Source organism: Mytilus galloprovincialis, chromosome 7 (genome assembly GCF_965363235.1).
Source record: "Mytilus galloprovincialis chromosome 7, xbMytGall1.hap1.1, whole genome shotgun sequence".
NCBI classification, from domain to species: domain Eukaryota; kingdom Metazoa; phylum Mollusca; class Bivalvia; order Mytilida; family Mytilidae; genus Mytilus; species Mytilus galloprovincialis.
Window position 1 is genome coordinate 66,261,102 of NC_134844.1, and position 22,514 is coordinate 66,283,615.

The 22,514-nt window shown below is 32.0% G+C and overlaps 1 protein-coding gene across 2 annotated transcripts; it reads right to left on the reverse strand.

Moving 5' to 3' along the window:
- Positions 1-1,067: 1,067 nt before the first annotated feature.
- On the reverse strand, positions 1,068-22,514 carry LOC143083498 (protein YIPF3-like). Of its 2 annotated transcripts, XM_076259757.1 has the most exons (12): positions 22,368-22,514; positions 17,031-17,100; positions 15,519-15,592; positions 14,919-15,025; positions 13,784-13,829; positions 12,614-12,706; positions 10,815-10,946; positions 9,700-9,822; positions 8,458-8,581; positions 7,068-7,145; positions 4,230-4,343; positions 1,068-2,944 (listed from the first exon to the last, which is right to left on the reverse strand). In XM_076259757.1, exons 1-12 carry the CDS (start codon positions 22,398-22,400, stop codon positions 2,940-2,942), a joined length of 999 nt encoding a protein of 332 aa, XP_076115872.1. In that variant the 5' UTR covers positions 22,401-22,514; the 3' UTR covers positions 1,068-2,939. The 2 variants fall into 2 exon arrangements, with proteins under 2 accessions (XP_076115872.1, XP_076115873.1); XM_076259758.1 differs by lacking the exon at positions 4,230-4,343.

The following is a 22,514-nucleotide window of genomic DNA, read 5'->3' on the forward strand; positions in this document are numbered from 1 at the left end:
ATTGGCCTTAAGTAATTGCCAAATTATACATGCATGTTAAATTCACTTTATTTGAAACTTAGTTGTCTCATTGGCAATCATACCTCATCTCCTTATTTTTGTCGAGCCTGCAACTTTTGTTGCAGAAAGCTCTACATAGGGATAGTGATCCGGCGGCAGAGGCTACCGTGGCTACTGCGGCGGCTTTAGCTAACCTCTTAAAAGCTTTATATTTTAGAAGGTGGAAGACCTGGATGCTCCATACTTTGTATATAGATGCCTCATGTTACGAAGTTTCCGTCAGTCACATGTCCAATGTCCTTGACCTCATTTTCATGGTTCAGTGACTACTTGAAAAAAAGTTAAGATTTTTTGTAATGTTAAATTCTCTCTTATTATAAGAAATAGGATAACTATTTTTGGTATGTGCATACCTTGCAAGGTCCTCATGCCCGTCAGACAGTTTTCACTTTACCTTGACCTCATTTCATGGATCAGTGAACATGGTTAAGTTTTGGTGGTTAAGTCCATATCTCAGATACTATAAGTAGCAGGTCTAGTATATTCGGTGTATGGAAGGACTGTACATGTCCAACTGGCAGGTGTCATCTGACCTTGACCTCATTTTCATGGTTCAGTGGTTATTGTTAAGTTTTTGTGTTTTGGTCTATTTTTCTAATACTATATGCAATAGGTCAACTATATTTGGTGTATGGAAATATTTTATGATCTACATGTCAATCGTGCAGGTTTTATTTGATCTTGACCTTATTTTCACGGTTCATTGCTAAGTGTTAAGTATTTGTGTTTTGGTCTGTTTTTCTTAATTTATAAGCAATAGGTCAACTATATTTGTTGTATGAAAGAATTATTAACTGTACACGTCTGCCTGGCATGGTTCATCTGACCTTGACCTCATTTTCATGGTTCATTGATCAATGATTAGTTTTCTTGGTTAATGTTGAGTTTATGTGACAGTTGTAATAAAGCTTTATATTTAGGACTAACAACATAGTATCAATGATAAGTAAAGAAGGCGAGACATTTCAGCGTGTGCACTCTTGTTATATAATAGATAAAAACAATGATTATGGTGAACATGATTTATTTGATGAAACATATACCTCAGATATTTCTGTCTTATGTAATATACAGATAATGATGAGATTTTACTCTAGCTATAGATGATCCCTTTTGTACTATTTTCCCAATAATATCACAAAACATTATCACAGGCACCTTTTGCATACATTATTTTTTCAATAAAAAAAATATTAAAAATTCTCTCATTTAGCTTCCATGCAGTAAACAGACTGTCAGAGGCATTGACAAATATTAAAATATTTATTACAGTGAAATTTCCAAGACGAAGAGAGAGGCTAATATAAAGGGACAATCAAACTCATTAGTCGAAAATTAATTGGCATTGCCATGGCAAAAAAATAAATAATAAACAACTAACATGACCAATGTACACACTCATAATGTATCATTTTGCTTATTATTTTTTTTGTAGTACAGTAACAGCAACCAGGAACAAATTCATGTACTGTATCTTTCGTGTTAATCAGCCAAGAATATTTATTCACAGCTATGACAGCTTTAAAAATCTGCAATGAACTTTTTACACTAATTATTTATTTATTTTTAGGACACATATAATATTTCAGCAATTTAGGAAGACCTGTTGTCTCAAAATTAAAAATAATAATTTTTATCCAAATTGAACATGCTGATTGAATAACTATTTATTCCTCGTCATACATTATTTTCTGCGGCAAGTCCAACCGTCTTACAGTGCTTTTATTATATAAAAACTTCACAGTGAACAATTAGAAGGCAATTGATAAAGCAACAAGAATGTGTCCAAAGTACACGGATGCCCTACTCGCACTATCCTTTTTCATGTTCCATGGACCGTGAAATTGGGTAATAATCTAATTTGGCATTAAAATTAGAAAGATTATACTATAGGGAACATATGTACTAAGTTTCAAGTTGATTGGACTTCAGCTTCATCAAAAACTTTACCCTGAACGGACCCACAGATGAATGAACGAACGGAGCCACAGACCAGAAAACATAATACCCCTCTACTATCGTAGGTGGGGCATAAAAAATGTCTCTATCAGGTCTTCATTTCAGACAAAAATACATAAACATAACAAAGCATACAATACCATCACATTTCATAGTTTTACATTTTTTTTTGGATATTTGATTTTGTAGTTTTACCAAATTATGCATACAAGCTATAGAAAAGTTGTAATTATGTGGAAAATTAAATTTTGTGGTTGAGTCTTTCCATAAAATCTATAAACAAGAATGTGTCCAAAGTACACGGATGCTCCACTCGCACTATCATTTTACATGTTCAGTGGATCGTGAAATTGGGGTCAACACTTTAATTTGGCATTAAAATTAGAAAGATCATATCATAGTTAACATGTGTACTAAGTATCAAGTTGATTGGACTTCAACTTCATCAAAAACTACCTTGACCAAAAACTTAAACCTGAGCTTCACACTAACTTTAACCTGAAGCGGGGCGAATGGACGCACGGATGAGCTGACGGAGGCACAGACCAGGAAACATAATGCCCCTCTACTATCGTAGGTGGGGCATAAAAATTGTTATCCAACAAATAATAATGTATCCACAATATTACAATGTCAATCATTTAGCCCTTTTAATGAAAACATGGCATGCATTTCTTAATTAACAATATTAGAAAGAAACCATTCTTCCTATACAACAAAAGTTTAATAATGATATTCTGTGACATATGACATGGTTCTTTTCTCTCTGTGTTCTTCTGTGATTCATAATAGTCTGCTTTCACGGAAAGTCAAATTTACATATTATTCCCACAATTCCAGAGAAAAGTTACAACCCTTTCTAGTCCAACTGTGGCACCTCTAGTTGGATTTCAAAACATGAAAACAGCAACCGATGATTCTTAAGCTGAAATAATTCAAAACAATCATTAATATATGAGTATTTATATTAAATAGTTTATCGCCATGTATGGCTACACATGTAGTTCGTCACAATGTTATTATTCATTCTGTGAGGAGAACAGTCTTCATGTTCGGTCAGTGTCATGAAAATTAAGAAATAGATTTAACACTGTTGAAATTAATTTTACTAAAACCTTAATGATGTTAGCTTATTTTGTTTTTGATTTCTGTCAGATTCTCAGAAACCTCTTTTGATAACCATGTTGTGAATTTCACCTGCTGACCTCTACTTTTCTTTTCCTCATTTAGCATGTTTAGTAACATATAGTTTAAAAAAAAACATTTCTTTTATATGAAATCTGTTATTATCCATAGCTTTCAAAAGAATAAAAGTGCCAATACTAAATGAATGACAAATCTAGAGAAAATCTTAACAGGCAAATTATCAATGGCTTATATGATTATCTCAAAAACACAACTCAAGACCTTTTCCTCATGCTTTTTAAGATCCATTACATAAATAAACTATCAATTTATAAGTCTGAAATTAAAAAAGCTTGTTACTTTGAATATACATGTTTGCAAACATTGTTAAATGTACACATATGCATGTACTTGTGCCTTGAAAATTGCAAAATATTATTAGTGTGTAGTATGATGCATTCATTTTCAAACTTTCGATACTTTTCATTTAACCTTAAAAAAGAAAAATATTCAACCAATGCAAATAAAAGCCCCAAATATGTAGCGCTAAAAGGAAATGACATGCATGTGTCATGTGTGTGTGTGTGTGTGTTAATAAATGGAAATCTATAAATTAATGCAAGGAGATATTAGGTAAGCATAACTGGGGCTATATAAAAAGTTTCAAGTAGAGCTATCTGTTATATTTTCAAACTGTCTACTCTAGGGGAGGGTGGGTGAGGTTTGTACACCCTTGGTTCCTGAGAAAAATAAATATCAAATCCTGAATTCCTTTTAAACTAATGTGTCTGTTCTTCATAAATATAATTAAACACTAAATTCCTAACAATTTCACTAAAAATTTCCAAATTCAGGCCAAACAAACATCTCAATTCTGAATTCCCATAAAACAGGTTCAGATTATAAAATATTTTTTCCCCTCACACTAAATTTCTGAATCCAATATCAAGTCCATCTGTCCCTCACTCTACTATGTACTATCATGAAAATCAAATAAATTTAATAAAAAAAACCAGAAACCCATGCAAAATTTAGTAATAAGAAAAACCCATAAACCCATGCAAAACTATGTTAACTTTTCTGACCTTTAACTGCATGCGTGTTGTTAGTACCCAGTCTAGTGACGACCAGTGTATCATTAACTGCTCGCTTTACAATATTTTGCGCATGCTCAACAACTGACTTGACACTTTCTGCAACTAGCATAGAAATTACCCATTAAACTTATTTAACAAAAAAGATAGAAAGGAAATAGATGTTGACTGACATATTTTTGGTGATAACAACTAATAATTTTTCCGATATTGAGAAAAATCTTGCCTAATTCATATAAAAAATTCAAAATGTGAGTTTAATTTATTGCGATTATAACCCTGTTGCATTTATCACAATAATTTCTGAATTTACAATATTGAAGGAAGAGTGCCATGCTTTCTTCACTTTAAACGAGTCCTTGCAACAACACTATGAAGTGTCCAAAGAGGTCGGTGATTCCAGTACATGTATTTGTAGGCAGAATTAACTGAAATCACATTAATAAATCTTGTGTTTCATGTCCATTGTTCAACTAACACAATACTAAATTAAATCCATGTACAAATTTCAGAATTGAAAATGAAATAGATTGTTTTCATCTTATGAATTTTGAACCCAGATTAAATACTTTTTCAACAGGTAACCTGTTCTGTGGTAGGACATCCTGGCGCTAGGTAAAGAAAGAGTAACTAAACAAGAATGTGTTCATAGTACACGGATGCCCCACTTGTACTATCATTTTACATGTTCACTGGACCGTGAAATTGGGGTCAATACTTTAATTTGGAATTAAAATTAGAAAGATCATATCATAGTTAACATGTGTACTAAGTTTCAAGTTGATTGGACTTCAACTTTATCAAAAACTACCTTGACCAAAAACTTTAACCTGAGCTTCACACTATCTTCTTCTTTGTTCAGTGGACCATGAAATTGGGGTCAATACTTTAATTTGACATTAAAATTAGAAAGATCATATCATAGGGAACATGTGTACTAAGTTTCAAATTGATTGGACTTCAACTTCATCAAAAACTACCTCGACCAAAAACTTTAACCGGAGTTTCACACTATCTTCTTCTTTGTTCAGTGGACCATGAAATTGGGGTCAATACTTTAATTTGACATTAAAATTAGAAAGATCATATCATAGGGAACATGTGTACTAAGTTTCAAATTGATTGGACTTCAACTTCATCAAAAACTACCTCGACCAAAAACTTTAACCGGAGTTTCACACTATCTTCTTCTTTGTTCAGTGGACCATGAAATTGGGGTCAATACTTTAATTTGACATTAAAATTAGAAAGATCATATCATAGGGAACATGTGTACTAAGTTTCAAATTGATTGGACTTCAACTTCATCAAAAACTACCTCGACCAAAAACTTTAACCGGAGTTTCACACTATCTTCTTCTTTGTTCAGTGGACCATGAAATTGGGGTCAATACTTTAATTTGACATTAAAATTAGAAAGATCATATCATAGGGAACATGTGTACTAAGTTTCAAATTGATTGGACTTCAACTTCATCAAAAACTACCTCGACCAAAAACTTTAACCTGAAGCGGGACGAACGAACGGACGAACGGAGGCACAGACCAGAAAACATAATGCCCCTCTACTATCGTAGGTGGGGCATAAAAAAAGTAAATTCAAACATATAATCGGTGTAATTTGAGGGGAAAGTTAATTGTTTTCCAATAATTTTGTGGTGTAAAGAAATTGTGAAGCAGTTAATTTTTCAGAAAAATTGTACCAATTGATAGCTTGATTTTCCTGCTTTACACTTGTTCTTGCATGACTTGGTACCAGTTTGTTTTACCACTGAAAAGGTTAACTGTGAAAAAATTATATAACCTGGAATCAAAAGGTAATATGATAATAATCTATAGCCAATATTTTTTTTATATTTACAATAGCTAATATAGAATTCATGGTTCACCTAATAAACCACAGGCACTCGTCTCGGGGAAAAAAAAATATCCTATATACCTTTATATAACACAAGGTTCTTAACTTGTGATTTAGAAAAATGACAGGCGGTGACGAAATTCCGTTAAATACCGATTTCTCTGCTGTCAACCCCAATAAAACTTGTTATGTCGTAAAACTAAATTGATTTATCTTCACAATGGTGTATAACACATTTACTTGTTGGAATTATCCGTAGCAATCCTACCAAAGTATGTCAATCGTAATTATTTCGTCTACCTACAAAAAAACTGGCAATACACGTCTCGCAGTAAATGATTAATTATAAAAATTGTTTCAGAAAAAAACTGTTTGTTTTCATATGAATAGAACTCATCATCCAGTTAGTAAAATTGGATAGGATACCATGAAAAAAATCTAAGAAATGTTATTTGTGGTATGTCTAATAAGATATAAATTTTCCCATGATGTTATTCAGACTCTCTCTTGACTTTATGTATGAAATGAAACAAGATCAGATAACTCCGAGAATCATTTAGACTTTCCCATAAAATTGACCAATCGTAAACCGAGATATTTAAGAGACGTGACGCATATTATTGCCAATCCATTGTTGGTAGACGAAATAATTACGATTGACATACTTGGATAGGATTTCTACGGATGATTCCGACAACAAATGTAGGTGTGTTATACAATATTGTAAAGATAAATCAATTTAGATTTACGACACAACAAGTTTTAGTGGGGTTGACAGCATTTAACGGAGTTTCGTCTGGCCTGACATTTTTTCGAAATCGCGAGTTAAGTACCTTGTGTTATATAGAGGTATATAGGAAAAAAAATTCTGAGACGAGTGCCTGTGTAATAAACAGGTGAATTTTAATTTATATAAACAAAATACACCATCTATCATTTCATCTATGAGATATATAATAAATTCTAATTACTTTTTGTGGCAGGAATATCATCAAGTTTTGCCTCTGGCTGCTGTACAACTGGTTTACTGTCAAAAACTTCAGATAATTCTACAAAAAAAGAAAGCAGGTTATTCCGGATTTTTTCAATCATGGTTTACTCCAATATAATTCTAATGCAATTTATAAAATTACATGAACTAATTTTGCCTTGTTAATTCAATTATAAATAATTATTCAAGTCTCCAGTAACAGATACAGTTCATAAGTAGCTATGTATAGCTATACTGTAAATGCTTTAATTTTCCAGTCAAATGTCAGTAAATAAAAATCAATCATTAACACATATTTAATAAAATTGAGAATGGAAATGGGGAATGTGTCAAAGCGACAACAACCCAACCATAGATAAGACAACAGCCGATGGGGCCACCAATGGGGTCTTCAATGTAGCGAGAATTCCTGCACCCGTAGGTGTTCTTCAGCTGGCCCCTAAAATATGTATACTAGTACAGTGATAATGGATGTCATACTAAACTCTGAATTATACACAAGAAACTAAAATTAAAAATCATACAAGACTAACAAAGGCCAGAGGCTCCTGACTTGGGACAGGCGCAAAATTGCGGTAGGGTTAAACATATATATGAGATCTCAACCCTTAAACCTTTATTTGAAACATTTAAAAATATTTTAAAAAATACCAAGTGATACCCAAACCAAATATGCTTTGTTACAAAAACTTTCAACTTGGCTACTTATGTGTAAATTTAGGATGTAAGTGTTCTGTAAACAGGAAGTTGAGTGATGAATGCATAACACGGTACAGCTGTCTTATATAAACCCTGAAACAAAATTTCAGAAATCTTTATGATGTTGATCCTAAAAAAGATGCAACGAAAAATATTCATGGAACGGACGGACAGATGAATGACAGACGTACCGACATAAAGAGGTAAAACAGTACACCCACACTTTTTGGGGTATAAAAATAAAGACATTTCACCCTGTAGTTTTAGAGCGGAAGTTTTTTTAAAAAGATTGCATTCATGTTTCATATCCTATTTCAACCAACTAAGAACTGTTTGTATAAAAATTCTATGATTTCCATATGAAAATAAAATTTGATAATATAAGTCATGTAAGTGGTCTCTGAAAAGAAGATGAATATGTGAAAGTTTAAATACAATCTTTAATAATTGATGCTTAGTCATGACAAAAGCTTAAGTAAGTGAACTCCCTCAGGGTGCATGATTTTCTCGGTGTGTTGAAGACCTGTTGGTTGCCTTCGGCTGTTTTCTGCTCCTTGGTCGGGTTGTTGTCTCTTTGACACATTCCCCATTTCCAATCTCAATTTTATTACATCTACTTAACATATTTTTACATAAGCGTGGGTGAATGATATTAAAAAAATTATGCTAACCTTCCACAATTTGATGATACGCAAAATGTAAATAAATAAGAAACAGAAGATGTAAAGCTGCTAAGACACCACACACTAATAATCTCTGTGATTGTCCTTGTGTCCTGGATAAAATTATGGAGATCTACAATATAACAAACAGACAAGTAACTACTACATCACAATCCAAAAGCATCACCAAGACAGCTTATATTGTCATTTTCATAAAGACCTACATTTAGTAGGTAAAAAAAAACAAAAAAAAAGATTGAAGTATCATAGATAAAGGCAATAGTATTATACCCCTGTTCAAAGTCATAAATTAATTGAGAGAAAACAAATCTTGGTTATAAAGTTAACCCAAGAAAACATACCAATTATAAGAGGAACAACAAACAACATAACAACAGAAACACGTAAGAATCATAGAACTATTTTATTTATGGCCAATTTACAAGTCCAAATGAGTTACTCATTGTAACCTCGTCATCCTTTCTCATCAGTCACAGAGATCAAGAACATTATGTCAAAGGTTTTTATATCTAACAACAAGATGTCTGGTTATTTCAAAAATCAGAAACGATTTAATATTTTTGGGGGGCTATACCCAGTGGAAATAAAAAGAAAACATTACCAGAGCATGAGATACTACATTTCCATCAGAAGTTAATGAAATGTATGTCAAAGTTTTACATCAGCAGTTTCTCAGATAAGTTGGAAATTTATCATTGATTGAGTACTTTTAAGGGAGAAACACCAATTTGTGAATAAATCACATCAAAATTAAACCATGTATAAAGTGCTTGCAATCCTTCATTTCTCATTAGATCAATATTTCTGTTATTCATAATCCGTGATATGTACAAGTATATCAGAGTGGCATAATGCCGTCTATAAAGATACTATTTAGAGTTAACCTTGCTTGGTAACTGCTCATGTTCGCCCTGTATCTCTTTTCATATTTTAACTGAATCAATCAAGACAATCTGATGTTCAGTGGTTGTTGTTTGTTGATGTGGTTCATAAGTGTTTCTTGTTTCTTGTTTTTTATATAGATTAGACCATTGGTTTCCGTATTTGAATGGTTTTACACGTCATTATTGGGCCTTTTAAAGCTAGGTTCTGTGTTCAAGTAATGATTTACTTTTACAAATTGTGACTTGGATGAGGGAGTTGCCTCATTGGCACTTATACCACACCTTTATATATTTATTTAATTGAGAACATCATCTTGAAGTTTTGGGTGATTTTGATAAAACTTACCATTCTAAGGGAAGATAATCCTCCAAATATTGCCCACATCGAATAGAAAAATAAATGATCATGTGATGTGTGAATAATTGTGCTGAGAAATAATACAATACAAGGTCCAAACAGTCCATATCCCTGAAAATACAGAAAGATATACATGTACTGCAGTGTAAAATGGTTGAGTTAGCTTATATTATATAAAATAATGCAAACAAACAGGAAACATTTTATAAAGAGCTGTTTATCAACCTAAAAAGTAACAAGAAATAATTGATGCAAGCTATACGTTATTGTAATTTTAACATGGGAAGGCATTATCTTCGTGATTATTTTTGCCTGAGCAATAGTGATGTTCTAACTACACTAAAGTATAGCGTGCATCAATTATTTCGATTCTGATTAGGACAATTAGGGCCATTTCTATGTCGGATGTGTATAAGTGTTAAGCCTTAGTGTAGGCTCATCCATGAACCTCCATTTTATTTTTATTGTAAACAAGCAAACAACCGGTAATGTGATTTTTCAGAGGGTAGAGTTTTGAACAGCCAACATGAACGGTTGTCGTATCTACGTCAAATATGTCAATTTCAAATTGCAACACATGACAGCCATAATAAATGAACTAGTAACAATATGTGCATCATTTAAGAGTTTCAAAATTTTTTAAGTTAATAAAATATATTAAATGCATGCCAATTTGATAAAATTCATTATTCTGCAGTAGTCAATAAACACATGTGCAAACCAATGTTATTTGATTTAGAGCATGGGTTTATTCACAAAGCGAAAGAAGCACGTCATATTAGAACACTGATTATATTATGACATTTGAATTTAACACCGATGTATTGTCTTCAACATTGTATTAAATTTTTGACCACATTTTTAATGTAGCTCTGTATTATCAGAAAATGGTAAAAAACAAATTCAATGAATGATTATGATTATAACTTCAAAATATAATTTATTTATTTATATAATTAAATAATTTTGCATAATGGTAAAAGATGCATGCTGAAAAAAGACCTATGACCCACATTCAATATTTAAACTTCCCTTCCTACCCTCCCACATACATTTTAATGGAATAACTCTAATTCACAAAATTTAATATATATATATCTTACCATCATAGACATAATTTGTAAAAGTGCTATATGAACATTAGATATATAAGACAACACCCAGACAAACACAGCACCACCAATCCAGTACGTAAAACACACACCAAAAGCTGTACCCATTAATGTTCCTTCCTCCTGTAAAATCAAATCAATAGAATTATCTCCCTTGTAAATAATTTCATATTGTTATTTTTAAAACCATTTTTAATATTAAAGAAATAAATAATCTTGGTAAATACTTCAAATTAGCTTAGAAACTATGCCACTAGTTTTGATCGATTTTGTGTATGTCATACTCTGTATTATACTTAATATTGCTCTATATATATTTAAAGAGTGATTTAATGTATTTGAATAAAGTTCACATTTTATTATGTGTCTGTTTATGTGATATGGTGCATATTTAACTCTATATTATGTCAAACATTGTATATATTCTACAAGCTGTGCTTGCTTTGGGAATAAATCATTATTATAATATATCAAAAATCAATATGGAGAATCAACTATCACGACACTGACAAATATACTTGCATGCCTCTTTTTTTCCATAATTTGTACTCAACATTTTCTCATTTATATTACTATAAGCCAGAAGGGCAATACATGTAGCTTTATCATAGCCATGAGGGTTTGGATGGGGGGGAGGGTTCTGTTATTCTGTAAACATTTAATTTTCACCCCTTTTTTCTCTAATCTTCAAAAAATTAGATGCATTTCTCTAATCTTTATTTCTTTTGCTTGTTATTCTCTAATCTTCATTTTTTAAGGGCATTATTCTTTAATCATTTAACCCCATCAAAACCCTCAGCCACTGATAGCTAAATTGTAAAATGATACTAAATGGTTTATAAATCTAATATGTCCAAAATGCTTTTTAGAAAACATGTTTTTTTTTCTTTTACAGTACACATGTCATGGTGTAAGTATCTATTGTCAGTTTATGTGTATTATAAAAATGTTCATGATTTGGCTTACATAAAAATTATAGTTTAAAATGTTTATATTGTGACACCAAGGGAAAAAGAATATCTACTATCAATAAACTATAACAAAAATTCAATTACAAGCTTTAAATAATTCATCAATAAGATATTCTGCAGTACTCTGTATAATCAGAAATATGTTTTTAATTTGTTATTTGTTTTTGGCTTTGAAATAGCTGTCAGTAACTGCAAGTACTCTCAGATCTGTACTTAGGGTGTCTTTCTGTTGTTGGGATGTACAAGTACCCAGCTGTCACGTTCAAATGTTTTTGTTATATGTATTTCTATTTGTATCCATCTGATGAATTCAGCCTTCTTCAACTGATTTATATTGTTCGTTCTTTATATGTTGTACTGTTACACCACTATCTCAGGTTAGAAGAGGTTTCGGATCCTGCTAACATGTTTAACCCCGCCAAATATGAATGTATGTGCTTGTCCGAAGTCCGAGCCTGTAATTCAGTGGTTGTTGTCTGTTACTGTGTTACATATCTGTTTTTCTTTCTTTTTTTTTTACATTAATTAGGCCATTAGTTTTCTTGTTTGAATTGTTTTACATTTGTGATTTTAAGGCCTTTTATTGCTGACTTTGCAGTATGAGCTTTGCTGATTGTTGAAGGCTGTATGGTGACCTATAGCTGTTTCTGTGTCAATTGGTCACCTGTGGAGAGTTGTCTCATGGTAATCATACCACATCTTTTTTTTATATCTTAAGATCAAATGACCTATAAGGCAAGCCGCGTTTCCTGTTTATATCCCTGTTATGGCCTTGTTGGCTGTGTGGTGTATGAAGTTGGGATTGGACATTATACTTACAACTTTATGTTCAGCTGTTTTCATTTGAAACAACAGTAAAGCTATCATTGTAAAAACAACCATTAAAGGACCATATAGCTCTCTAGGAACTCTCTGAAAATAAGCAAGAAAACTAAAAAAAATATAAATCACAAATGATACTTGATGACAAAAGCAGTCATAGCTCGCACTGCAGGCAAATTAAAAATATAATTGATAAAACCCAATACATGTACAAGATAACTAGTGCTAATCTGCATTCAGTGTTTGTCTTACAGAATCAAAATACAAAAAAGAATTAAGATATTGAACTATATGCATATCAAATGGGAATAAAAGTCCAAAAGGATAAAATACAACCAAAATATATAGTTTGGGGTTAAAAAGCTAATTAGGTTATATTGATAAAATTTGGTAGTGAATCAAAAATACATTATAGGTTAATGGGACAATAATTGGGACCCATGCAGCAACCTAAACTGTGTAAACATATACAGACATACACCAAAACTCACTAAAAATTCAAACATAAAAAATTTAACAACAAAGCCATTAAAAAGGATGAAGTAGATATTTTTATGGAAAATGGTACTGTTCAATGTTTCCTGTACCATGTATACACGAAAAACAATCGGAAAATAGTAAACTTTTCCCCCAAATTGTACCGATTATGTATTTGATTTTAATTCTTTTGGTTGCTCTTACTTAACAGAGTACCAGGATGTCCGACCAGCTAGAGAAGGTTACCTGTCGAAAAATTATACAATCTAAATTCAAAAGTAGGTAATATGAAAATAGTCTATTAAACACACAATTGGTGTAAATTTCTGTGTGAATCTATTACATTAAAAAAAAAAAATGAGTCCAAAGTACACAGCTGCCCCAATCAGACTATCATTGTCTATGTTCAGTGGACCGTGAAATTGGGATCAAAACTCTAATTTGTCATTTAAATTGGAAAGATCATATCAGGAGGAACATATGTACTAAGTTTTAAGTTAATAGGATTTCAACTTCATCAAAACCTACCTAGACCAAAAACTTTAACCTGAAGCATGACAGGCGGATGGATGAACAGACAGGGGACGAATAGGTACACAGACCAAAAAACATAATGTCCATAAATGGGCATAAAAAAAACCTTCAAAAATTGAGAATGATTTAAATGTTGAATTATTTATATAGGATTACCTGTTTCTGATCTGAGGGTTTCTGTGGTAGCAATGAAAATAGTAATCTAAAAAAGAAAGTATATCAGTAAAATATAAACCCTCTTTCTACTTAGAAAAGTAGAAATTTTATATCATTCAGTTCTAGACCAGGACTGAATCCTTAATACTTTAATTTTTAATTGATGATGGCTAAACAGTGAAATTATTATTTGCAGAGGCTCAAGTATTAACAAAGTTTTGAAGTGAAGGTCTCTCCATGTCTGAAAATATTGGCAAATCAGAATATAGGATGACAAATATCAAGGCAGTACATTAAAGAAGATTTTGATAATACATGAACAAAGGATTTTCTTTTACAAGAATTTTACAGTCTACTTACACTTGTTTCAAAGTTAAACTTAGCCATTGAAGTACATAAAACATAGTCAACTTTTTTTTCAAATTTAAAGTTTCATATGACTTTAATATGGTACATGTATGTAACACTACATGTACAATCAACTGAAAGTTTTAATCATGTTCTACTGTTAAGGAAATAATAAAGCTTCAAAATCATTATGACAATGACTAGTATTAGTGTTTGTGAAACTGCTATGTATCCAATAATTGTTTCCCCAATAAAATGGGTGGTTCAATTTTCATCAAATTTTAAAAATTTAGTCAAATGGTCAAAGTAAATATTTTGGCAAAATTTTATGAAAATTAAATGAGACAAGTTAATTTTAGTTAAGGTGTGAGGTACCACCATAATACATGCAGTTTCAGGGTTCTCGCTAAGGATTTTTGAAGGCGAGTCCAGGGACTCGTCATTTTTAGCCATGATGAGTCCAACAGCAAGAAGAAAATATCTTATTGCAATGTAATGTATTATTTTAGTCTCCATTTCCTAACAGAGCAATGAAATGACATTAAATTCAGATTACTTTTAAACTTTTGCTATAAAATGATGATATTTGTGTTTAACTGTGTTCAGTTTAAACAAAATATTTCAATCTTGATGCATCTGTGGACTCACCAGTTTTGAAAATGGTGAGTCCAGACAGATTTTGATGAGTCCAGGACTCATGGACTCGCCTTAGTGAGAACCCTGAGTTTTCAATTTGCTATCAGTTCCTATATGTACATTTATTTCTGTAATATCTCTCAATATTAACCTTTGTCTAACTTCATGTGGTTCCACATCAAAGTAAGGTCTGAGAATGTCTATATTACCGTACAGACTCCAGGCTTTCTTGGCTTGTGTTTTACCAGAATTCCATAACTGAAAGTTAATCAATATAAGTATCAAAAGTCTAGTATATTCAATGAAAAGTACCCCCACCAACGTTAATAAAATTGTGTAGAGTTCCATCTGCATTGTTCTCTCTAGGTCTTAGCATGCTTAGAGTACCATGGTAACCTGGTGCTATATTGCATACTATGTTGCTATATATCTTTGATGATTTTATTATACAATGTTTATACAGTGTGCCATATTTTTTTTTAAAACCAGCTGTATGTTAATTTCCATGGTGCTTTTTGAAAACTCTGGAAAAACACTGTATTAAACCCAGTGATTATTCTTTCATGGAAAAGCCCTAACTGACACCCAGCCTTCAAGATAAACCTTCGAGTCCACAAGCATGAAGCTCAATTTTTTGAACATTTTAGTTGGATTATGTTGGCTTGTAGAGAAGAATTTCATAAGCCTGAAAGCAATTTTACAAGCCTATGTTGTTGAATTTGTGGTTTAGTGTGAGTACCTTGATACTCACCATTTCTGTGACATTTCCAGTCAGTCTTTGTCTCATGTCATCTCCAAAGCTCTTTTTAGATGTTGGTCCAGGCTCTGAAAATAAGTAAATTATTCTCCGTCGATTGGAAGAGAGATGCTACTCACAACAGTATTTTTTACTAGCAGACAAATAACATGAATATATAAAATTTGGCTTAACCCCTTACACATGTTACAGAATAAGACAGAAAATTGTTAAATTGGCTAGAAAGAGCTTACTAAGATATTGAGTATCTTTAAAGTAATTACATGCATGACATTCCACCATAGTCAAGAGTAGATAAATATCAGGTTACGGTTCTACAGTTTTAAAGGGGACTTACTAAAATAAGTGATTTTTAAATCACTTATTTGAGTAGCAAATTTGAAGTTTTGTCACAAATTAGGATTTTGTATTTTTTTCAAAATTTTAAACACAAAGGTGTTAAATAATATCTTTTAATTATTAAAATTGAAAAAAATGAACTTTTTGTTTCTTTTAAGTAGTATGCCTTTGATGCTATAATAATGGCTTTATATAATGAACTGATACTTTCTTAAAAGATTTTTCCCAGCAGTTGAAGTATTTTTCCTGTGAATCTCAAGGTTTCATCTTTCAGATTATGTAATAAAATTCTACTGTTCGCGATAAAAATTTCACTGTTCGGGGATGTTGAAATTAGTGGCGGTTGTTAAAATAATGATACTTAAAGAGGTGATTTGTGGGAAGGAAATTGAGGTATGGTACTTAAACAAGTGATTTTTATGTCATTATCCTAGATTCAGTACTACCACTCTTCACAATGAACTTTTAACTCTACAGGCCCAGAGCTCAATTTTTGAAAATTTTAAGTTAGATTCTGTTGGCCTGTAGATATGATTTTTACAGGCCCAAGAGCAATTTTACAAGCCTGGGCCGCCTGGGCTGCCACTCAGCGTGAAGACTGCAGTACAAGGTCATCACCTGAAATGACCTGGTTATCCTAGACAACACAGATGTTGGTTCTGATAAGTTTAGAAACATAATTAGTAGATGGATCATTAGTATTCTATATTTAAAACTACAATAAAATTAAATCACTTAAACTAGTGATAAATTTGTACTACTTAAATAGGTGATTATTAAAGAAAGACAACTCTTACTTTCAACCTTTATAAACAAAATGTTACTTGAATCAGTGAAATCTTCTCATTTAAGTAAGTCCCCTGACTGTTCTAACTTATCATGCTTAAGGATTTTTGAAGGCCAGTTCAGGGAATCCTCATGTTTTGCCATGGTGATTCCAGCAATGAAAAGATAAAATTTTATTGATATATGTTTTTTAGTTTAGTATGTACTGAACTAGAACACATTTTTCTTTAGAGGCCAGCTGAAGCTCCCAAACAGGTGCAGGACTTTCTCACTGCATTTAGGACCCAGTGGAGCCTTTTGGCTGTTATATACTCTATGGTTGGGTTGTTGCTCTTTGACACATTGCCCATTTCCATCTCAATTTTGTCATTGATATATTACCTGCTGCAGCATCAATGTCTGGTTCATTCTCTAGTTCTCCAAGATCTATCACTGCTGACTTATCAGACATCTGAAAGTTTAAATTTACTTTATTAACATGATTAATGATTTGAAACTAGTAAATAATATTCAACACAAGTACAAATTATTGAAATCCTTTGAAAACTTGAATTTGTCTTGCTTATAAGGGGACGAAGTGACGGAAGTCCACTATTACCATGATTACGGTAGAAAAATCAATAAATTTTTTTTTTTTAATTCAGAAAATTTCCGGAAATTATTACTTTACTAATGAACCCAAAATCTTTAACTTTTTTTTGTGTGTGACTTTTTATAATTCCTGCATCTGCGTAGAAATCTACTTCCTTCTTCCGGTCTTGTTTGTCATGTCATGAGTAAAAAATATATTTATCAGTCTAGTAAAATAAAGGAAGGAACTTTATTTATACCAATTTAATTCTTAAGAAATCTTTGATATGAAAAACAGTTAACTGATAATCGCGTTTCTTTGTTTACATTGAATAGACATTATTTTATTAAACCAATTATGGGCCCTTGTCGGGCAAGATACAAAAAACATCATAATATCAAAGAGCTGAATAGCTCTGAGGGGAAAGACGGCCCTTGTTTCTATTTCATTTTTTTTGGGGGGGGATGGGGGGGGGGGTATCTTTTGATAGTCTTCATATAAAGAATGAAAAAAAAAGAACAGCTAGAACATGTGGAAGGTTGACACTATTGGAATCAATTGTTGTTTAATGTAATTTTGTTTCTTTAGTTTAGGATTCAATTTAGACCAATGGAAGAGATCTGCATCTTCTAAATCTAAACATTCAATTGAAGTTGAATTCTGTCATTTAGCAACAACTACAATTATTTTTGAAATCCTAATAGTGTACGACTGAACTGCAGGCTAGGGCCATTTTCCATTTTTTGTGACAGTACTCTTAAGATTTTTAATTTTTTTCTTTAACGAAAGTTAGGACTGAAAAATCTACTCAGTTTTAAATTTCCATTGATAAAGTTCCCAGTTACATCTCTCATCACAGGGATACAGGTACTAATAAAAATAACAATATGATTGATGTAAACTGTGTGAAGCTTGTTTCCAAATCCTACATTTTGAAATATTTGTAAAATTTCATGAATAAATGGGTTTAAACTACAAAATGCAACATTTGTAATTTTTTTTGTAACTATTACAATGATTATGTTGGTACACAAAATTAAGTTTTAATGGAAGACTACTTATCATATACTAAATGTCACATTTTAAGTGTTTATTTTAGTGGATAATTAGCTCATAAATTGAGGTGCTCCTGAATTGGAGGAAGATTCTCAAAACAGAGTGTTACAGAAAAAAATGGAAAAGGTCGTTTATCTCCCCGATCTCATGTAGCCCCTCGGACTTCCTGTTTACTTTAAAGTTGTTGACCTACAAATTAAAGTAGGGCCTATTGCATGTTGATGTTTGAATCATCTACAGCAAACATCATTATGTTTAAATTTAACAAATACTATTTTTTAATAAGTGCACAATCTTTGAGAATGATTTAAATAACCAGTGAAGGATATCCCTGCTTATGCGTAGTGTGGCATTCCAACAATGACGTCACTATAAAATATAATGTAGGTTGGATATATTTAGAATATCTCGTCATACTGATTTTTCCGGATTGTAAAAGAAACGTAAATAGTGTAAAGGAGAGCTCAATATACGATAATTTCGAGAGAAACAGAAGGGAAATGTGTAAAAAAGTGTTTAAAGTCAATTTATTCATTTGTGTCTCCTCATCTCATCATTCTCAGTAAGATTTTTTGGGGGGTTTTCCACACTATAAAAACAAAATGAATGATGTGAGGGAATGTCACTCTGGTCAACCCCATTGGGGATTGACGACTTGAAGCCGTCTTCCCCAAAAATGATTATATAAACATTAGTGAAATACACAATAAGTAATACACAAATAATAAATTGATAATATGAGCAATGTAGGGTATAATTAAGTTAAGAGGCATTGAATGCAATGAGATTGATTTAATATTAAAAGAATATGATATAAAGTTTATTAATACGGAAAAAGAAAAAGAAAAGTAAAAATAGAACCAGGAATATAGTATCTCATTCTGCAGTGTAGTTCTCCTCATGACCAGTGCACAGCAGTGAGGAACTTTTACATCACAACAATGCAAAGGTCATCAAGGGGAGGTCCTTCAGAACTAGCTACAGATACATGTACATGAAATTACTCCAATAGTGATTCTCCTCATGATTAATGCACAGCAGCAAGGGTTGACATTGCTACTGGGCAATATTCATCAAGGGACGGTGCTCTAGAATTCACTATAGAGAAAATATAAAGTTCAAATTACAAGTAGTAGAGCGAGATAAATCCCATTAAAACTTTTCAAATTTCTTAATGAACATGCATAATTCTGATAATAAATTCTCATCTTCATTATTCATTAACCATATCAGTTTTTGGTTAGGGTCAAGATTTTTAAAATTCTTGCAGCAATTATTTATCATTGTTATCATGTCTTTCCTTTGGTCCGATAAACTATCACAGTTGAAAAGAAAATGTGTTTCATCTTCGACCTCATTACTACAACATCTCTTACATATTCTATTGTGTCGGGGAGTATTACTATATCTACCTCTCTCTATAAGTAAATGGTGAGCAGATATGCAAAATCTTGTTAGACTCCGTCTATCTTCAAATTTTTTAATAATATTAAGATATTTTTCACAACCAAAATTTGATTTAAAGGTAACATATGTGCTGTGCATAGTTTTCCTTCTGAGTGAGTTTTGAGATTTTTTTCCCAATCTTTCAACATGGCATTTCTTAGTTTTCTGTTGTCAATTGGTTTAGCCGTGTCTGAGGATATTTGATAATTATTAATCAGTGAAAGAAGTTTTTCAGATGACATATACCATGTACAGTCAGGGGACTTACTGAAATAAGTGATTTTTAAATCACTTATTTGAGTAGCAAATTCGAGGTTTTGTCACAAATTGGGATTTTGTAGTTTTTTTCAAAATGTTAATCACATAGGTTTAAATAATATCTTTTAATTAGTAAAATTTAAAAAAAATGAACTTTTTGCTTCTTTTAAGTAGCAAGGTTTATGCCTTTGATGCTATCATTTAGCTAAAAATTCTATTTTAGTTGAAAAAATGCTATAATAATGGCTTTACATAATGAACTGATATTTTCTTAAAAGATTTTTCCCAGCAGTGGGAGTATTTTTGCTGTGAAGTTCAAGGTTTTATCTTTCAGATTATGTAATAAAATTCTACTGTTCGCGATAAAAATATCACTGTTCGGGGGTGTTGAAATTAGTGGGGGTTATTAAAAGAATGATACTTAAAGAAGTGATTTTTTTTAAGGAAATTGAGGTCTGATACTTAAACAAGTGATTTTTATGTCATTATCCTAGATTCAGTACAAGGTCATCACCTGAAATGACCTGGTCATCCTAGCAAACACAGATGTTGGTTCTGATAAGTTTAGAAACATAATTAGTCCCTGGATCATTAGTATTCTATATTTAAAGCTACAATAAAATTAAATCACTTCTTCTAGTGATTAATTTGTACTACTTAAATAGGTGATTGTTAAAGAAAGACAACTCTAACTTCCAACCTTTATGGAAATAATGTTACTTGAATCAGTGATTTAGAAAATCACTTATTTAAGTAAGTCCCCTGACTGATGTATACCACGACGGTTTCTTTGACTCATGAATACAATTTCTTTGATTCTATAAATGCATATAATGTAACAATGGAAAGTTAGTGTCTGATTTTTCTAGTCTGTAATAGTATTTAGTCATTGCTTTAATCATGTTAAAATATATTGGTAGTCTTCCCAACTCAGTTAATACTGCAAAATTGGTGCTTTTTTTTGGAGCTCCAAGAATAAATTTACAGAATTTAGTATGAAGTTTTTCAGCAGGTAATTTAGAGTAAATATGGTCAAATGAAAAAATTCCATTTCTATATATTTAGATGACATTGGATTAAAGGCACCCCATATCTCACAACTGTATAATAGGATGGGTTTGATGGTATGATCAAAAACATGCATGCTTGTTTTGACTGAAGGATGCACATGATGCAAGGATAAAAATTCTTTAGGCCTAGATTAATATATTGTTTGTTTCCCCAATCCCGACTCTGCCGATCCAGGTGTGGGTAGGTAGGTAGGGAAATAATTTTATTTTTTCAAAAAGCTTGAACATTATCGGACGATCCAGCAAGCCTGAAAATTAGAAATGAATAAAATAATATTTGACTTAGTTTTGACAATAAAATTTTATGAGTAGCACCATTTTAGCAGGGGCGGTTGGGATTGGGGAAACAAACAATATTTTATTTTAGGCCTTAGATAACTTAAAATAGGCTTTTAGTGCCTTTTTATACAATTCATCCTGGGCTACTGTAAAGGAGCCAGATGCACAAAAATGTATACCCAAATATTTATATGAATTAACACACTCTAGTTTTACACCATTTAGCATAAAATCATATTTGTTAATCAATCTACCTGCCTTGTTGAATATAAGAACCTTTGTTTTGTTTGTATTCACACTTAAGCACCAATCATTGCAGTAATTTTGCAAAATGTCCAATTTTTTTTGCAAACCATTCGGAGATGTTGACAATAAAACAATATATGAATATGACGTCACAACTAAAATCCTTAAAAACATAACCAAAATCGGAAATGTTACGGTATTTCCATTTCTTTTTTTTAACATGTTTGAAATAAAAAAAAAAAATCGTACAGACTTCGTCCCCTTTCACAGGTTATGCCTGCCTCATATTACTTTGTTTTGCTCAACATAATATCATATTTTGTATGGTGTGTGGTATGTTTCATGCATTCAATTGTGTCATCTTTCTCAGATTTTTGGAATCTTATGTATCTTCAGTGTTCTTCTTTACTGTACTTCATGTATGTGTTAACGACTCAGTGGCGGATCCAGAGGGGGGGTTCCGGGGGTTCCCACCCCCCCTTTATTTTGGCCGATCAATGCATTTGAATCGGGACATATGTTTGCACCCCCCTGCACCCCCCCCTTTGCCCTGGGCTAGCACCCCCCCTTTCGAAAATTCCTGCATCCGCCACTGACGACTTCAAATTATGATAATGAGTGAGAAGTAAGTGTACCAGTGCCAGTGGCAAGAAGTAACAGCCAAACACTGACAGCAAGGTATCAATCTGTTACTTGTTCAAATAACTTTTAAGCTTCAATGAATAGATAATTATGATATAAGTCAATATGTGTTCATTGTGTAAAATTTAACAAATGCTGCGAGTTACAAACGTTTTGTGAATTCCAAGAACTTGGATCTGCCATGTTGTCAACACTTTGATTTTCTGTTTTTTGCCTTAATCGTTGAGCCTAAGATAGTCATATCCTGAACTAGAAACCAGTTTCCATTATAAAATGTCGATGCAAATCGGACAGGTA

Coding starts and splice junctions, on each gene's coding strand:
- LOC143083498 (XM_076259757.1), bottom strand. CDS start 22,400: ATGGCAGATCCAAGTTCTTGGAATTCACAAAAC. Junction 15,593..17,030: donor AGACATTGATGCTGCAGCAG/GTAATATATCAA, acceptor ACTTATTTTCAG/AGCCTGGACCAACATCTAAA. Junction 12,707..13,783: donor AACCCTCAGATCAGAAACAG/GTAATCCTATAT, acceptor GCTTATTTTCAG/AGAGTTCCTAGAGAGCTATA.